The sequence below is a fragment of the Tamandua tetradactyla genome, chromosome 5, assembly GCF_023851605.1.
Source record: "Tamandua tetradactyla isolate mTamTet1 chromosome 5, mTamTet1.pri, whole genome shotgun sequence".
In the NCBI taxonomy this organism is placed as follows: Eukaryota; Metazoa; Chordata; class Mammalia; order Pilosa; family Myrmecophagidae; genus Tamandua; species Tamandua tetradactyla.
Genome location: NC_135331.1, coordinates 175654538 through 175668263, shown reverse-complemented (window position 1 = coordinate 175668263; position 13726 = coordinate 175654538). Strand labels below are relative to the sequence as shown.

The 13726-nt window shown below is 37.4% G+C and overlaps 2 protein-coding genes across 4 annotated transcripts in view; one reads left to right on the top strand and one right to left on the bottom strand.

Annotated features, from left to right (window-relative positions):
- The window catches only part of TRAPPC3L (trafficking protein particle complex subunit 3L), a 65205-nt gene that overhangs the window by 24868 nt on the left and 26611 nt on the right, over positions 1–13726 (top strand). Inside the window, exons 2-4 of one of the 2 annotated variants that reach the window (XM_077162722.1) lie at positions 364–564; positions 3806–3903; positions 7200–7299. In XM_077162722.1, the coding sequence (XP_077018837.1) occupies positions 523–564; positions 3806–3903; positions 7200–7299 (240 nt within the window). In that variant the 5' untranslated portion in view covers positions 364–522. The remainder of the gene's footprint in view (positions 1–363; positions 565–3805; positions 3904–7199; positions 7300–13726) is intronic. The other variant, XM_077162723.1, reaches the window with a different exon arrangement.
- Positions 1–13726, bottom strand: part of CALHM4 (calcium homeostasis modulator family member 4) — a 41599-nt gene that overhangs the window by 7148 nt on the left and 20725 nt on the right. The window contains exon 1 of one of the 2 annotated variants that reach the window (XM_077162720.1): positions 3163–3707. The exons of the other annotated variant lie outside the window; for it this stretch is intronic. Within the exon in view, the coding sequence (XP_077018835.1) occupies positions 3163–3305 (143 nt within the window). The 5' untranslated portion in view covers positions 3306–3707. Of the gene's footprint in view, positions 1–3162; positions 3708–13726 lie in introns of those variants that run through there. 2 annotated transcript variants of the gene reach the window in all.

The following is a 13726-nucleotide window of genomic DNA, read 5'->3' as shown; positions in this document are numbered from 1 at the left end:
GGATTGAATAGACTTGAACCAGGATTTGATATCAGTAGATTGCTGATCATGTATCTCTAATTCATACAACAATCGATACATGAATTGTGTAATGCTAACATTTAGACTTATCTTGGATTGTGAAAGTTCCTGTTTGTGATTTTAAAACAGTGCCTTGGCATGAGAACAAAACACCACTCTTGAATCCCTTGGGCTAAAGAATTTTCAGTGTCTTGGTGTTTCTGGTTCTGACTTCACACCATCAGCTTTTAGGCTTTTAGGTTACTACTTAGCCTCATGAGCGAAGTGTTTATTCCATCCGTGGCAAGTATCTTGGCTATAAGACAGTTTTGTTTTTCATGATATTTTTCCTCTTCACTTCAGCAAAGAGCAAAAGCAGCCAGGTGAAGAAGTAGCACTCCTGTCTCAAAGCAAGGAGGAACTTGCAAAAAAAAACAAAGCAAAAAGATAAAGGGATGCACCTCTAAGGTGACAGGCAAAAGAAAAGAAGTCGAACATCATATTCCTCATCTCTCAAGCAGTATGTCTCGCCCTGCACAGAGAAGACCAGAATACCATAAAATAGTAAGATCTTTTTATAAACTTATTCTCAAAAAGCCAATTTTCTACATCGGAGAAAATGTTCTCTTGTGTTATTCCTGATTTATTTTGAAAGGTGATGCTAGAAGTGTTAATTTTTCAGGGGAGCAAAGGGAGTGTTCAGTGGAGTGACTCACAAATGAGACCTCTGGAAAGAGTTACCATTCTCTCTTACATACTCTACGGAATAATTGATTCTTTATACATATTTTAGGCCATTCTTTTCTAACTAATTATACCCATATAAGTAGCAAATCTTTCTTTTGTTTCTAACAGAAACTATGAAAAGATCAAGCAATTCTTTGTTAGTGTTTCCTGAATTAGGAAACGAAATGTATAGAAAATAGTCATGTGTTAAGCTGAATAGTAATAGTTCATCAGAAAACTAAGCATTGACAGATTACCTTAAAAATGTTCTTCCTAGTGTTAAAGGTAAGTGTTTATTATTGCAATTTGGTTTGTTCTGCTATCTTTTCTACATATTCCAAGTTCAGAAATATTATTATTATTTTTTGCATGGGCAGGCATCAGGAAACCAGAATAGTTTTTTAAACTTGATTTCTTTGCAGACTAAATTTGGATAAATATTCTCTAATTCTCTGATCATAGTTTTAGGCACTGAGAAGTTACAGATGTGAAAGCTCATTATAATTAAAGCTCTGTTCGTTATTTCAGGACACAGATAGGCATTGGGTAACATAAAGTCATTTCAGCCTAGGGATACTCAGAATCATAGCAGACCAGCTGTCAGAACTCAGTTGGAAATGCCTGTATGCTGGGATCTTGATTCACTTTTCTGTGGGAGTTCTCAAATGTTTAAAAATATTGTACAAAATTGCTGCTGTACCTAATTCACTTGATTTATTTATCAATTAAGACATACTTTTATCCTGCAAGATTCAAAACCTCCTGAGATAATAAATGGTACTCTGTTTTTCATATATGGCAATGATTGTTTTTTTATTGCTTTAAAGACCACGAAGATATATTTATGTTGACCCTTCCTGTGATTAGAGATTTCAGGCCCAACTGAACATAGAGCTCAAGGTACAGCATTGCCAGGAAGCAGAATGAAGAGAGCTGGCCTTTAAGGGTATTGAACTTGAAATTCAGTTAGAGATAAAATATATATGAAAATTTAGTCAGCACCCACCTTTCAGTCAAAGAGGGAGAGGGGAGCAGAAAATGCCATTATTTCAGTTGAACTTGATTACAAATGGGCACAATGCTGTGGCTAAGGCTTGTAGGTATAATTTTCTCTCCTGGTCTCCATTTTTCAAATTCTTTTGTTTTACTACTAGTCACAACAAATCCTTCATATTCCATTCCCATCCTTTTTCTCTCCCTTTCTCTTCATCTTTGCTTATTTTTTATGCCGCAATGTTGGCATGCAGCAGTAATTTGTCTTCTGCTGTGGCTCCTTATATGTAAGGCAAATATTTCATATGGTGATTTATGATTGGGTTCTTGGGAGAATTAAATAAGAAGGAAAGAATTAAAATTGACCACATGGCAACATATGTGTTTTAACAGTATTTTATTTATTTTACTTGCTTTTCCCTTGTTTTCTAATTAAAATATTATTTTACTAATTCTTTTCTTGTACCTAAATTATACATATTAGCGTCTTTAGTATGTGATGCTTTAATTAATATTATAATGCATACTCTATGTACCTTTATGACATTTTGGTTTAAAATTTTCCATGTAAACTGTGTTCACATGTGTCATATAAATATTTAATTTCTATCAGTTGAAAATTTAACAAGGATAATGATAATCTACCTGACTGAAGAAACATGTTTGTTGTGGTATAACCTCATACATGAAGAGAAGACATTGGCGATATTGGAACAATTTTGGAAAAATTTAGATCAAAACTGTGTAAATTTGATAGAAGTCACTCTGTTGAATAAACAGTTTTATAAGTCTGTTCCATCATTGCTGTCCGTGCTTAAAAAAAAAATGACTTCATATTTTCAGGCCTCATCCTCCCCTGCACAGTAAAATACCCAAAATAACTCAGTTTAGAGTGATGACAAGTCTTTTAACCCGGAGTTCAGGTTGTCCTTTCATGAAAGTACAAGATTATGCTCAAAAGAAGATTATTTCCCTGGAAGGCTTCCCTACCTCCCCTTCCCCGACCTACCTGTACTCTGAACAGGCCTTCCTTTGCTCGCCTCAGGAATAAATGCTGTGACCAAGGGAAAGCCAAGTCGGAAATGCTGTTCTGCCTGCTACTTGCTGGCTAGTCAGGCCGATCATTCAGCCATCCTGGGGCCTCATTCCCTCCTCTGTAGGATGAGAGCACTGGGATAAAGGACTTCTAAGGCCCCCTTTCCTTTCTTAGATAATATTCAACAGCAGAAGCAAAACAGGGAACCTTTAAAAAATGGATTGATAGAGATTTGTATTTTGTTTCCCATATTCTCAACATATCCATGCTTGATTTGTCCTCACTTTTAGTTGTCATTTTAAATTCATTCTAAAAATAGAACACAGTTTGGAGATCTATAAGAAAAGATCAAATTCCTCCTTTTTACTCTGAATGAAACAAGAAGCAATAATAATATTTTTTAAAACCCTCTCAAATGTGCTGCTACAGTTGGATTCATCGTGAAGGGCTCTTTGGCAGAACTGGGACCCATTAGGGATTGTGCAGACTCATGAAAAGTCTCACCCAAGTATTCCTTGTTATGGAAAGCCTGGCTAATATAAAAGGCCATTCTAGAATAATTGGACTTTTATTAGCAATTAGTATAAAAAGCTGCCTCCATTAAAATACGTTTAAATTTACATAATGTAGGCAAACGCATAGAAAAATGTTTGGATGTTAAATTTATCTTAATTTACAGCTCTTTTATCCCTTCCAACAATCTATCCAAATTTGAGTACAACTTGATTTGTAAAGTGAAAAATTGTTTCCATAATTAGTACGAGGATGGAAAAAACGAACAGATGATCTCTCAGGCTGCTTTCAACCCCAAGGTTTGTAAAAACAAAAAAAAAAAAAGAAAAATCAAGACAACAAGAGTCATTTTTTAAAATGCAAATATTCCCAGGGGTGATAAAAGAATCAACTATCAATTATTTATACTTTATTGTAAATTGTTGCAGCTGTTTGATATCAATCCTATTATAGAAATCAGAAGAAAAAAAAAAAGAAACATAGTAGAATATTGTTTGCAACTTTGCCTGTAAGATAAAATTATCTCTTTTTCTCCAGAATAAAGATCTTTTTGTCCTCACCTATGGAGCACTGGTTGCCCAACTGTGTAAGGATTATGAAAAAGATGAAGATGTGAATAAATATTTAGACAAAATGTAAGTAGAAGGCTTTCATTCTTGTGGAACACATGATTTTTTAACATCAGTTGCATTTTGTTTGCCTCTAATGACTTCTCTTGCTCCATTTTGCCAGCTCTTCTTCCATTTTAAGAATCATATCTTAAAGCTGAACATGATTTCCCAACTGTCTTTTGGGTTGAGCGCATAAAGTAATAGGAAGGAACTCTGTCCCCCCATGAATATGAACCATGAAACATTTTCTTTTTCATTAGAAATCTTTCATTTCTTTGCTAGTCACATATAAGCAGACAATATGGTAAAATTCAAATTGTTTTTTTAACAATATGATGGGATATCAAATTTGGTTCTTTTCAGGGGTCTTTGTTCTAATATAACACCTCTCAATATAAATATATGCTTACATAAGCACAGAATAGTTAAGGAAGGATATGGAAAAAAAGAATAGTAGGTAATTAGGAAGAGACCTGAGGGGCTGGGGATGATGGATAGAAGAGAGACTTTCTTTTTCTATATGGCGTTTATACTGTTTGAATGTTTTTAACATGATTTTGCCTTACTTAATAAACAGTTAATGGAAAAATCCACTCCTTCCTTTTGTAATAAAGCCCATTCTCCTTTATTAATGCAGGTTCCTCCTACAAAAACTTTTATGTAATTTTCTCAAAATAAGTACATGACCATCAGATTATTACCCGACAATAAAAATCTGGGAACATTTTTTAAACCCCTTAATTATGTGTGGTCTATAAGGCAAAGACTGAAGAATATACCCATTAGAAGATTTCTTCCTATTAGGATAGATTGAGAGGGAGATTTCGCTTACTAGACTTAGAGCTTTTTGAAAGGGTTCATTGTATTTTCCAGTTGAAATACAAAAAAAAAAAAAAAAAAAGACAACATAAAGAAAAGTTTGAAAGACTGTTTTTTTAAAGCTTTTTTTTGAACTTTTCCATATGCTTATCTTTTTTTCTATTTGGATAGTTCTTTTCATTGCCAAATGTTTTCCATTTTGGTCCACAGTGCTTTTTTTGGCATTTCTCCTTAATTAGGCAGGCGCACATACAAAGAAACAAACTGCCCAACTATTCACTGATGGCTTCTTCAGTTACTTCCTCAGCTGTACTGTTTGTGATTTTGGGTGTCGCTTAAGCTAATTTTCACTTATGCTATACTTGAACATCTGACATAACATTTCCAAAAGTTTCATCATTTTACTTAGATCATGTATTTACATTGTTTGGGGAAAAGCTATAGAATATGAAGAATCTCCTTTATTTAACTAAAAAAGCATACCTTTGGTTAGCTAATTAGGGGCACATTTAACAAATATGGATGACATATTAAAGAATGAATTTTGGTAGGCTGCCTTCCCTTAAGGAAAATAATTCACATTTGGATGTCTTTAATAGCTTCTACTGAAAGCGTCTTACATTTTTAAGTTAATTTATTAAAATGTCTTCTTTTCAGAAACATACCCTTAGACCAAAGATGATGTATATGTATTCTGCACTGCTCATAGCATTCAGGCTTCCCATCACTGTCTCCAAGGGCAGTAGCTGTGAATATGCATAATGATAATTAGAAAATACTGGAAACATTTAAAAATTCTGCTGCAACTATTTCTGCAAAGTGGACATTCTGTACTCTGAAAATCTTTTCATTGTGAGCTGCCTGGCTTGATTTGCAAAGCATTTTCCAAGAGCAATGCAAGCTAAATTGAATCATTCTGTCCACTGAGAACTCTACGTAGACCATCTAACTGGAAGTTGTCAACTAAAAAGCAATTTGACTCTAAATGAGTCTCTCTTCAATTGTCTAGTTACCAAAAATCTCACCTCTTCTTAGACCCTCTGGAGCAATTATTGTTTCTACAATGCTGTGGGGCCTTTATCTTGTTGAGCCTTGATGCGTCATCCAAATCATTTTACTTGTCTATGATTGTATATAGTCACAAAAACTGTCACAGTTATTGGCTGTGAAATGAGAAGACTAATTTTGTGCCAGTGGTTTGGCAAAAGTAGTCTCATTTCTTCTGTTTTCACCACTAAGGTCATATTTCCTCAACTAGATTGAAAGTTCTTAGAAGACAAAATCTCTGACATTTCTTTCTTCAGGAGAATGAAGATCTAGTAGTTTTCAATTTAGTAGGTTTTCAGTCTGTCTTGTTGAAGGTGAATGCTCAGCTATAGCCACATACTCAGCTGCATTATCACGTCTCGATAAGATGCTTTTAGAATTGCACTACTCAATTAGGCACTACTCAAAAGCTATTTGCTAAGGGGTGGAGCCAGCAGGTAATATATAAGCCCCATAGATTCAGTTTCTCTGGAATAAAGAATGAATTTTCTAGACCTGACTTTTATTTTTTTCAGTAAACTTCAGAATCTTAACTGTTGAAACCCGTGCTGTCAATAAAAATGTCTCTGTTCCGTTCTCCCACCCCTTTCAGGACCCATCCTGGACATGCCTGTCCTCCTACTACGGTTGCTATGTGGCTAGAAGAGTAAGCTCCCAATGCCCACTTCTGTAGCAGAAAACAAGTCAGCTAGATCCTCATCCTGAGTGGATCTAATGATGAGAAGTTAGTTGCCAATGAGATACATTAAGCTACAGACACCTATCTTTTTTCGTTTTAATTTATATTCTCAAGGTTGGGCTATTCTTAGTTATTGTCAGACTCCTCTGCTTGCCGGAGACTAGTAAATCTTTTCTGGATTTGTAGGTTAAGCTCTACAGGACCAAGAACCCCACTGCCAAACAGCTATTGGCAGGTCTTAGTTTGCCAGGGCTGCTATCACAAATACCACACAGTGGGTTGGTTTGAACAACAGGAATGTATCGTCTCATGTTTTTGGAAGCTAATAGTCCAAAAATCAAAGTATTAACTGGGCTTACTTTCTCCAAGAGTGTGTAGTATTGGATGATACTCCGTTCCATGACCACCTCACTCTCCTTGTGTCTGCTCTTATGATTTCCACTGACTTGTCGTTTCCACTTACTATGTCTGAATTTCTTTCGCTTCTAAGGACTTCAGCCACAATGGATTAAGGCCCACCTCATTCAGTCTGGGCATACCTTAACTCATAACATCTTCAAAGGTCCTATTTACAAATGGATTCACGCCCACAGAACCAGGGCTTAGGACTTGGACATGGCTTTGTGAGGAATATGATTTTATCTACCGTACTTGTCATATTTGGTTTATTTTGTTACCCATTTGTGTATGTGCTAAGTAGGTGAATCTATTTTCAAGCACGGATAGACTTCACTGATTAGATATTTTCAGACCACACATTTTCCATTATCCACAGGGGATACGGCATTGGAACGCGACTGGTGGAAGACTTTTTGGCTCGGTCCTGTGTGAGAAGATGTCATAGTTATTCAGAAATTACCGACATAATTGCACAGGTAAATGCATTTTAGCTCTGTCAATATGTTTTGCAAACCTTTCACTTTTTTTCCCAGTTTGGTGGTTTTCTGCTCTGTTGGACAGGTTCCAACTATATTCATGTTTAGGAGCTAAGAGAAGGGATTCTAATTGAAAAGCATTTTATTTTAGCACAGAGATAAAGCTATGGCGAACCGAAAAAAAAATGGTTCCAGGCATTTAAACACCTATAGATTTCCCTGACCACATGGTGTGTATGGAGTGTATGTCTCACACTGGGGAAAATGTTTAAACGGAAGTGGAATATTATTACAATGATTTTTTAAATAGGGCAACCTGTAAAACCAGTTTCTTCATATAATCATTTTCTGTTCATAGAAGCCTTTGGCTGCCTCAGAGCATATTGTTATAGTCATTCCCAGAGCAGTGTTTTCCTGAGAGAAGAATAAAGCTTCCTGTAACTGTATTTGCTCTAAGAATTTTCTTAGCCTTGGTATATGAGCAGCAACTTGGAATCGTCCAGAACAACATCAAATTTTAATCTTCAAGCCAATAGCTATCAATTTTGGGGCGACCCAGAAAGTATTGGTTGGATATGAGATATTTCTGAGACCCAGGTATGCTGCTTTCTGTTTTTCACAACTGATCAATTAAGTCAGTCTCAGTCTTCTGCTCTATCCTGGACTCTAATAATCTTATAAGTTGCCAAACTGACTCTTCACATGAATGTCAATAACAGCTTTATACATTGCTTTGTGATTCTAAATACAGTATTATGTTCTTTTTCTCTTTCACCTTCACAATAACCCTATGAAATAGGCAGAGTAGGAGTTGTTAGCTCCATTTTCCAGATAAGAAAATTGAGTCCTGAAAGAATAAAATAAAAATTGAATAATAGTATATGTGAAAAAAACCTCTGTACGTTCAAAAACACAATCCATATGGAATTTCTTGTACTTATTGTTATAGTCACTTTTATTACTTCACAAATGAAGTCATGTGATTGCAATTGGAATCCAGGTCTTCTGACCTTAGTACAGTGAATTTACCATACTGCCCAATAGGTTAAAAAAAAAAAAGTTCCCTTTCTATACTTGCAGAATACAACCGAGATACTGAACCAGTAATTTGAAAAGTAAAATAATTTTTCACTAAACCAATTCTATTGACAAGACTTCAAGAATATTTTCTGTTTTAAAGGAGAGCAAATAGCTGAAACATATAAATACAGACGGTTATATCTGATTACATTTCTAGCCTGTAGCACCCCTCACCCCTGCCTGACCTTCTGATTGATAGGACACAGTCTCTATGGTAAGGAGGGTTGGATCACTTTGAAAATGGCCCCCACTAACCCCTGCCTAAAGCCATCCCATTGTCTTAATATGGAAATATAATATTTAATACAAAATGTGTCTAAGATAAGCCAAGCTTACAGATCCTTATGCCAACAGAACATTGACTGATAATTTGACAAATCTTATCATGTGGAAAATAAAACCCGACTGTTCTGCATTTAAGGTTGCTTGTTAGGCTTTAGATATCTGAAGAAGAAAATAATTTCTAGGGTAGATTGGACCTCCATCCTAAAGATATGTTAGCATAACCAGCAAAGATGAAAATCTTAATTTATTTTCCTAAATATGTTTACAGATGTTCATTTACATATATATGGTGCACTGATGTACCACAATAGATCCTCATATGTTTTAAAAGAGAGAAACAGAACAAAAAATATCTGCTGAGTAAAGAGCAGTACAGAGAGTAGAAGTGTAGGCATCTACGCCCTTGTTCCTGAGAACCTGGAATCAATCTCTGACACACACATTGGATGATCAGAGTGTGTCTGAACTGTGCTCAATAGTGTAAATGCCCTCAGCCTGTAGCCCCACCCAGGTAGAGTAGTAGGTGGCATGGGAGGCTTCTTCAGCTCTTTCTCACAGTCTATTCTTGGTTCTGAGTGTAGAGTCCAGGCCCCTTGTGACGTGGAAGGAATACTTAATAATGTTCATTTTCATCAGAGAAACAAAAGGGAACTAGGTTTCTCTAGTAGGAAAAGAAGTCAGTATAAACAAAAATCTTTCAGCAATATCGTAAACCTCAAAATAACTGCTAAAAATATCCTGTGGCGGTCCTTTCCAGAGATGCCAAAGTCTATGGGCAGTCCCTTGACAGACGCTCTGGAGCCATGCAGTCCTCTTCCAGGCTACTCCATCCCCACGCCCACCCCCACCTCCAGCACCCACTGGCCATGAAAACACAGAGCCAAAAGCAAGAGCAGATGTGCTACTGTGGGGCCTAAAATAAGGCCTGCTCCTAGGTAGGTGCTCAGTAAAAAAATAGTTGAAGAACACAAAGGGAAAAGGGCACCAAGGAAAGGGAAATGGAGAGGAAGGAGGAAGAAGGAACAGAAGCCCCTTTGTTCAGGTCCCTTGGAACGAAAGCTCTTCCTCAGCAGGAAGGAGACCTGAAAATGTCCCTCCTGTTGCCCAATACACGTCAGGCCCTGCAAGTCCCTTCCAGGAAGACCTACACATTTTGGCTGACAGTGAAGTCTTCAGTGCGGAGAAAGAGAACAAGAGCTATTTCTATGCCAGATGCAAGGGGAAAAGACTTAAGGACGAACTTACCAGATTGTTACAGGGAGAAAGTATGAAAGAGAGGAAATGGATGCATACCTTGACAGAAAACCATTAAAAAGAAAAAAAAATCCCTCCCAGGATGTCCCCTTTTCAAAAAGCATATTCTGCATTTAAGAGTTAATCAGATTCTAAAGACACATGATCTCCAAACAGCACAGTTTCCCCCTAGTTAGTTATTGCAAGCTATAACTAAAAACATGTACAACATCTGCTTTTCAAATATCCCTTCTCTAAACTTTCCATTCTTTCCAACCTCTCTGATGTCATGTAAATTCATGCCAGTTTCCCAGTACACAGGAAAAAGACCCACCTCCATTCCCTATGCCAGATTCTTTCTCATCCATGAAGAGACTATTTTGTCACCTTTACACTTTTCTTGGGCAGAGGGGAATTGTCTGCTGGTATTGGCACCTTTCTTGAAAGGCCTGATTTCCTACCTCTTCATCATTTTTACTTCTCCAGCAAAATATTCTTTTTCATGTGGGAATGATGTCAACCACTTAGGAGCATTGTCACACAGGTGATGGATCAGGCGTTAGTTATATTCCAGCCCATTGATACTTTGCTTATAATTAGTAGCTTTCCTTAAAAGCTCTGGGCCTTTGGCAGCATTATCTCATTAATCCTTGCGAACACTCCTTGGAGAAGGCAGGTGTCAGATGTTACAATGTCTATTTTATAGAATCGGGCAAGTTCAGAAGAAGTCGTGCCTTGACCTTAGCAGCGTGCTGCCTGTGGGGCGGGGCAGAGTCAGGGATGGAGGCCAGGGCACGTGAACTCTGACTGCCTTCTCAGACCGTGCACGTATACAAAATACCATCGTCATCCTTCTCAAGTACCGAGCACCCTTAGAACACATAGAACTCATCCTCTCTCCTGGTTCCAGGGAAGGAAAGAGAACTCAGCTAAAGGGAATTGAATAGATGCAGAAGCCTATGCCAATTTGGGTGAAGGAAAATGTGGAGTTTGCTGTAGAGTTAGCATAGCTGATTTTTGTTTGTGGCAATGAAGTATGAGAGTTTACCAGTTACTTAACAGGCATATATTGCAGTCTGTTTATTATAAGGGCACATAAAAAACAATTGTACCTCTCTCTGATTTAAGTTCTAAAGCCACCTCCTTACTTACTAAAAATGTATCTCGTGGTTTTCAAACACATTCATGAGAAAGCAGTTTTATTACTGAAGAAGCCAACTAGTGATAAGCCTGATCGTTTAAAATCAAGATGACTATAAAAGCTAGGCTTGGCAAGAAATATTAAAATGTTACCCTCTGACAGTAATTTAAACCTAAGGGACTCAGACCCAGGTATCAGCAGGTGAGCCCTCATCTAGCTGTGTACAGTGCACTGGAGGGTAAAGGATAAGGTCCAGATCCGCTCAGACATTATGTGGGACCCTGAACAGGTGGGTCTTTTATCCTCTCAGTAGTTTTTTTTTTTCAGACGAGGTGAGATCTCCTTTAGTTTTAGTTATTCTGACTTTCAGATGCTGCTTTCCCGAGCTAAATCTGAGCACAGGATTGTAATCATAAGTAGCTTAGTTAGTGGTTGTGGCTTCCAAAGGGCCTCCCTCCAAGAAAGCATCTGTTCTAGTTTGCTTGCTGCTGGAATGCAATATACCAGAAATGGAATGGCTTTTCAAAGGGAGAATTTAATGAGTTGCTAGTTTACAGTTCTAAGGCCGAGAAAATGTCCCAATTAAAACAAGTCTATAGAAATGTCCAATCAAAGGCATCCAGAGAAAGATACCTGGATTCAAGAAGGCCGATGAAGTTCAGGGTTTCTCCCTCAAGTGAGAAGGCACGTGGTGAACAGTCAGAGTTTCTCTCTCATCTGGAAAGGCACATGGGAACACGGTCAGGGTTCCTCTCTCATCTGGAAGGTCACATGGCAAACACGGCATCATCTCTAGCTTCTTCTCCTGGCTTCCTGTTTCATGAGCTCCCTGGGAGGCATTTTCCTTCTTCATCTCCAAAGGTCACTGGCTGGTGGACTCTGCTTCTCATGGCTATGTCGTTCTGCTCTGCTCTCTCTGAATCTCTCATTCTCCAAAATGTTTCCTCTTTTAAAGGATTCCAGCAAGCAACTCCACCTTCAGTGGGTGGAGACACACCTCCATGGAAATCATCTGATCAAAAGTTACCACCCACAATTGGGTGGGTCACAGCTTCATGGAAACAATCAAAATGCTCCCACCCAGCAATATTGAATGAGGATCAAAGGGCATGGCTTTTCTGGGGTCCACCACACAGTCAGACCAGCACAGCATCCAAGCCTTCTAGTTACTGGCAGTGTTTACAAATTCTCACCCATGCACAAGCTCCATTGAACTAAGCAGAGAAAACTTTTTACCATTAGGTCAATATGATGGTTACTCTAAGTGGCATAGAGGTCATTTATTATTTTTCTGTATAAACATCACATCTTTGGGGTAAGACAATAAGAAAAATTTTAGATGGAGAAAAATATGATATGAAAAGATTTGCAAAACTCAAACCGCCAATCTTCAGGTTAGAACATACTGTTTTTAATATTGAACATATTGTACTTATTAGAGGCCTTCTAATTTTGGAAGGCAAAAATGAGATCTCTTACTTTTAATAGTATATGTTGAAACTTTACCTTAAATAATATGAGCAATGATTTTTTTGGTGAGTGATATAAAATCGATGCTATAATTGAAAGAAAATATGTAGCGAAAGCAATATCATAATGAGGAGGCCTAAAGCAGGGAGGGAGTCTAAACATCACATCATTGGTGCTGTTGACAGTAAGGGAAAAATTTTAGATGGAGAAAAATATGATATAAAAAGATTTGCAAAACTCAAACCTCCAATCTTCAGGTTAAAAGATGCTGCTTTTAATATTGAACATATTGTATTTATTGGAGACCTTCTAATTTTGGAAAGCAAACATGGGATCTTTTACTTTTAATAATGTATATTGAAACTTTATCTTAAATAATATGAGCAATGATTTTTTTTGGTGAGTGATATAAAATCAATGATATAATTGAAAGAAAATGTTTATAGGAAGCAATATCATAATGAGGAAGCCTAAAGCAGGGAGGGATCTAAGTGGTAAACACTGTAAGCATAAATTTTAGGACAGAAGAATGTAGGGGCATAATCCAGAAGGGACGCTCAATGGCAGAAGGAAATTTTTTCCTGGAGGATCATTTTTACTTCAATAAAGTGATCCATTTAAGATTAGGATTGAGCCTACATAGAAGGATTTGAGGAAATTAGATTGTTGTTTTTTTCCTACACCTAATCTGACCGGGCAAGACTGTGTGTTTGAGTCTACACCTATAATTCAAGTGTTTAGAAGCCAAAAACTCCTGAGTCACTCTATAATGGGCAGTTCCCTGGCCAAAGAATTTCAACCTCCAACACAGATTTATACTCAGAAGTACTGATTTGATACACCAACAGATTTGATACTGAAACCTCACTTTGTTAGACATTTTCAGAGGAGAGTGCCAAGACTTGGAGGACATAGCTGTTTGGGACCAGTCAAGAGACAAACCACAGAATAAAGTGAAGAGGTAAAATATAAAAAAATATTAACTATCTACAGGGGATTAGCTAGGAATGAGAAATAAATACATAAAATACTACAGAATACCTGAGGGCTGAGAGAGAGTGCCCAGAGGAGGGGCAAATTTTAAGGGACCCCTCTTCTCAAGGCTGGGGTTCAGAACTCAGTGGAGAAGGAAGGTCAGTAGCCCACTGGATGGTGGAAAAGTTTACTGGGTTGGGGCCAAACTGGTCTACAGTTGCTGGACTGAGACTGGTAGGCACC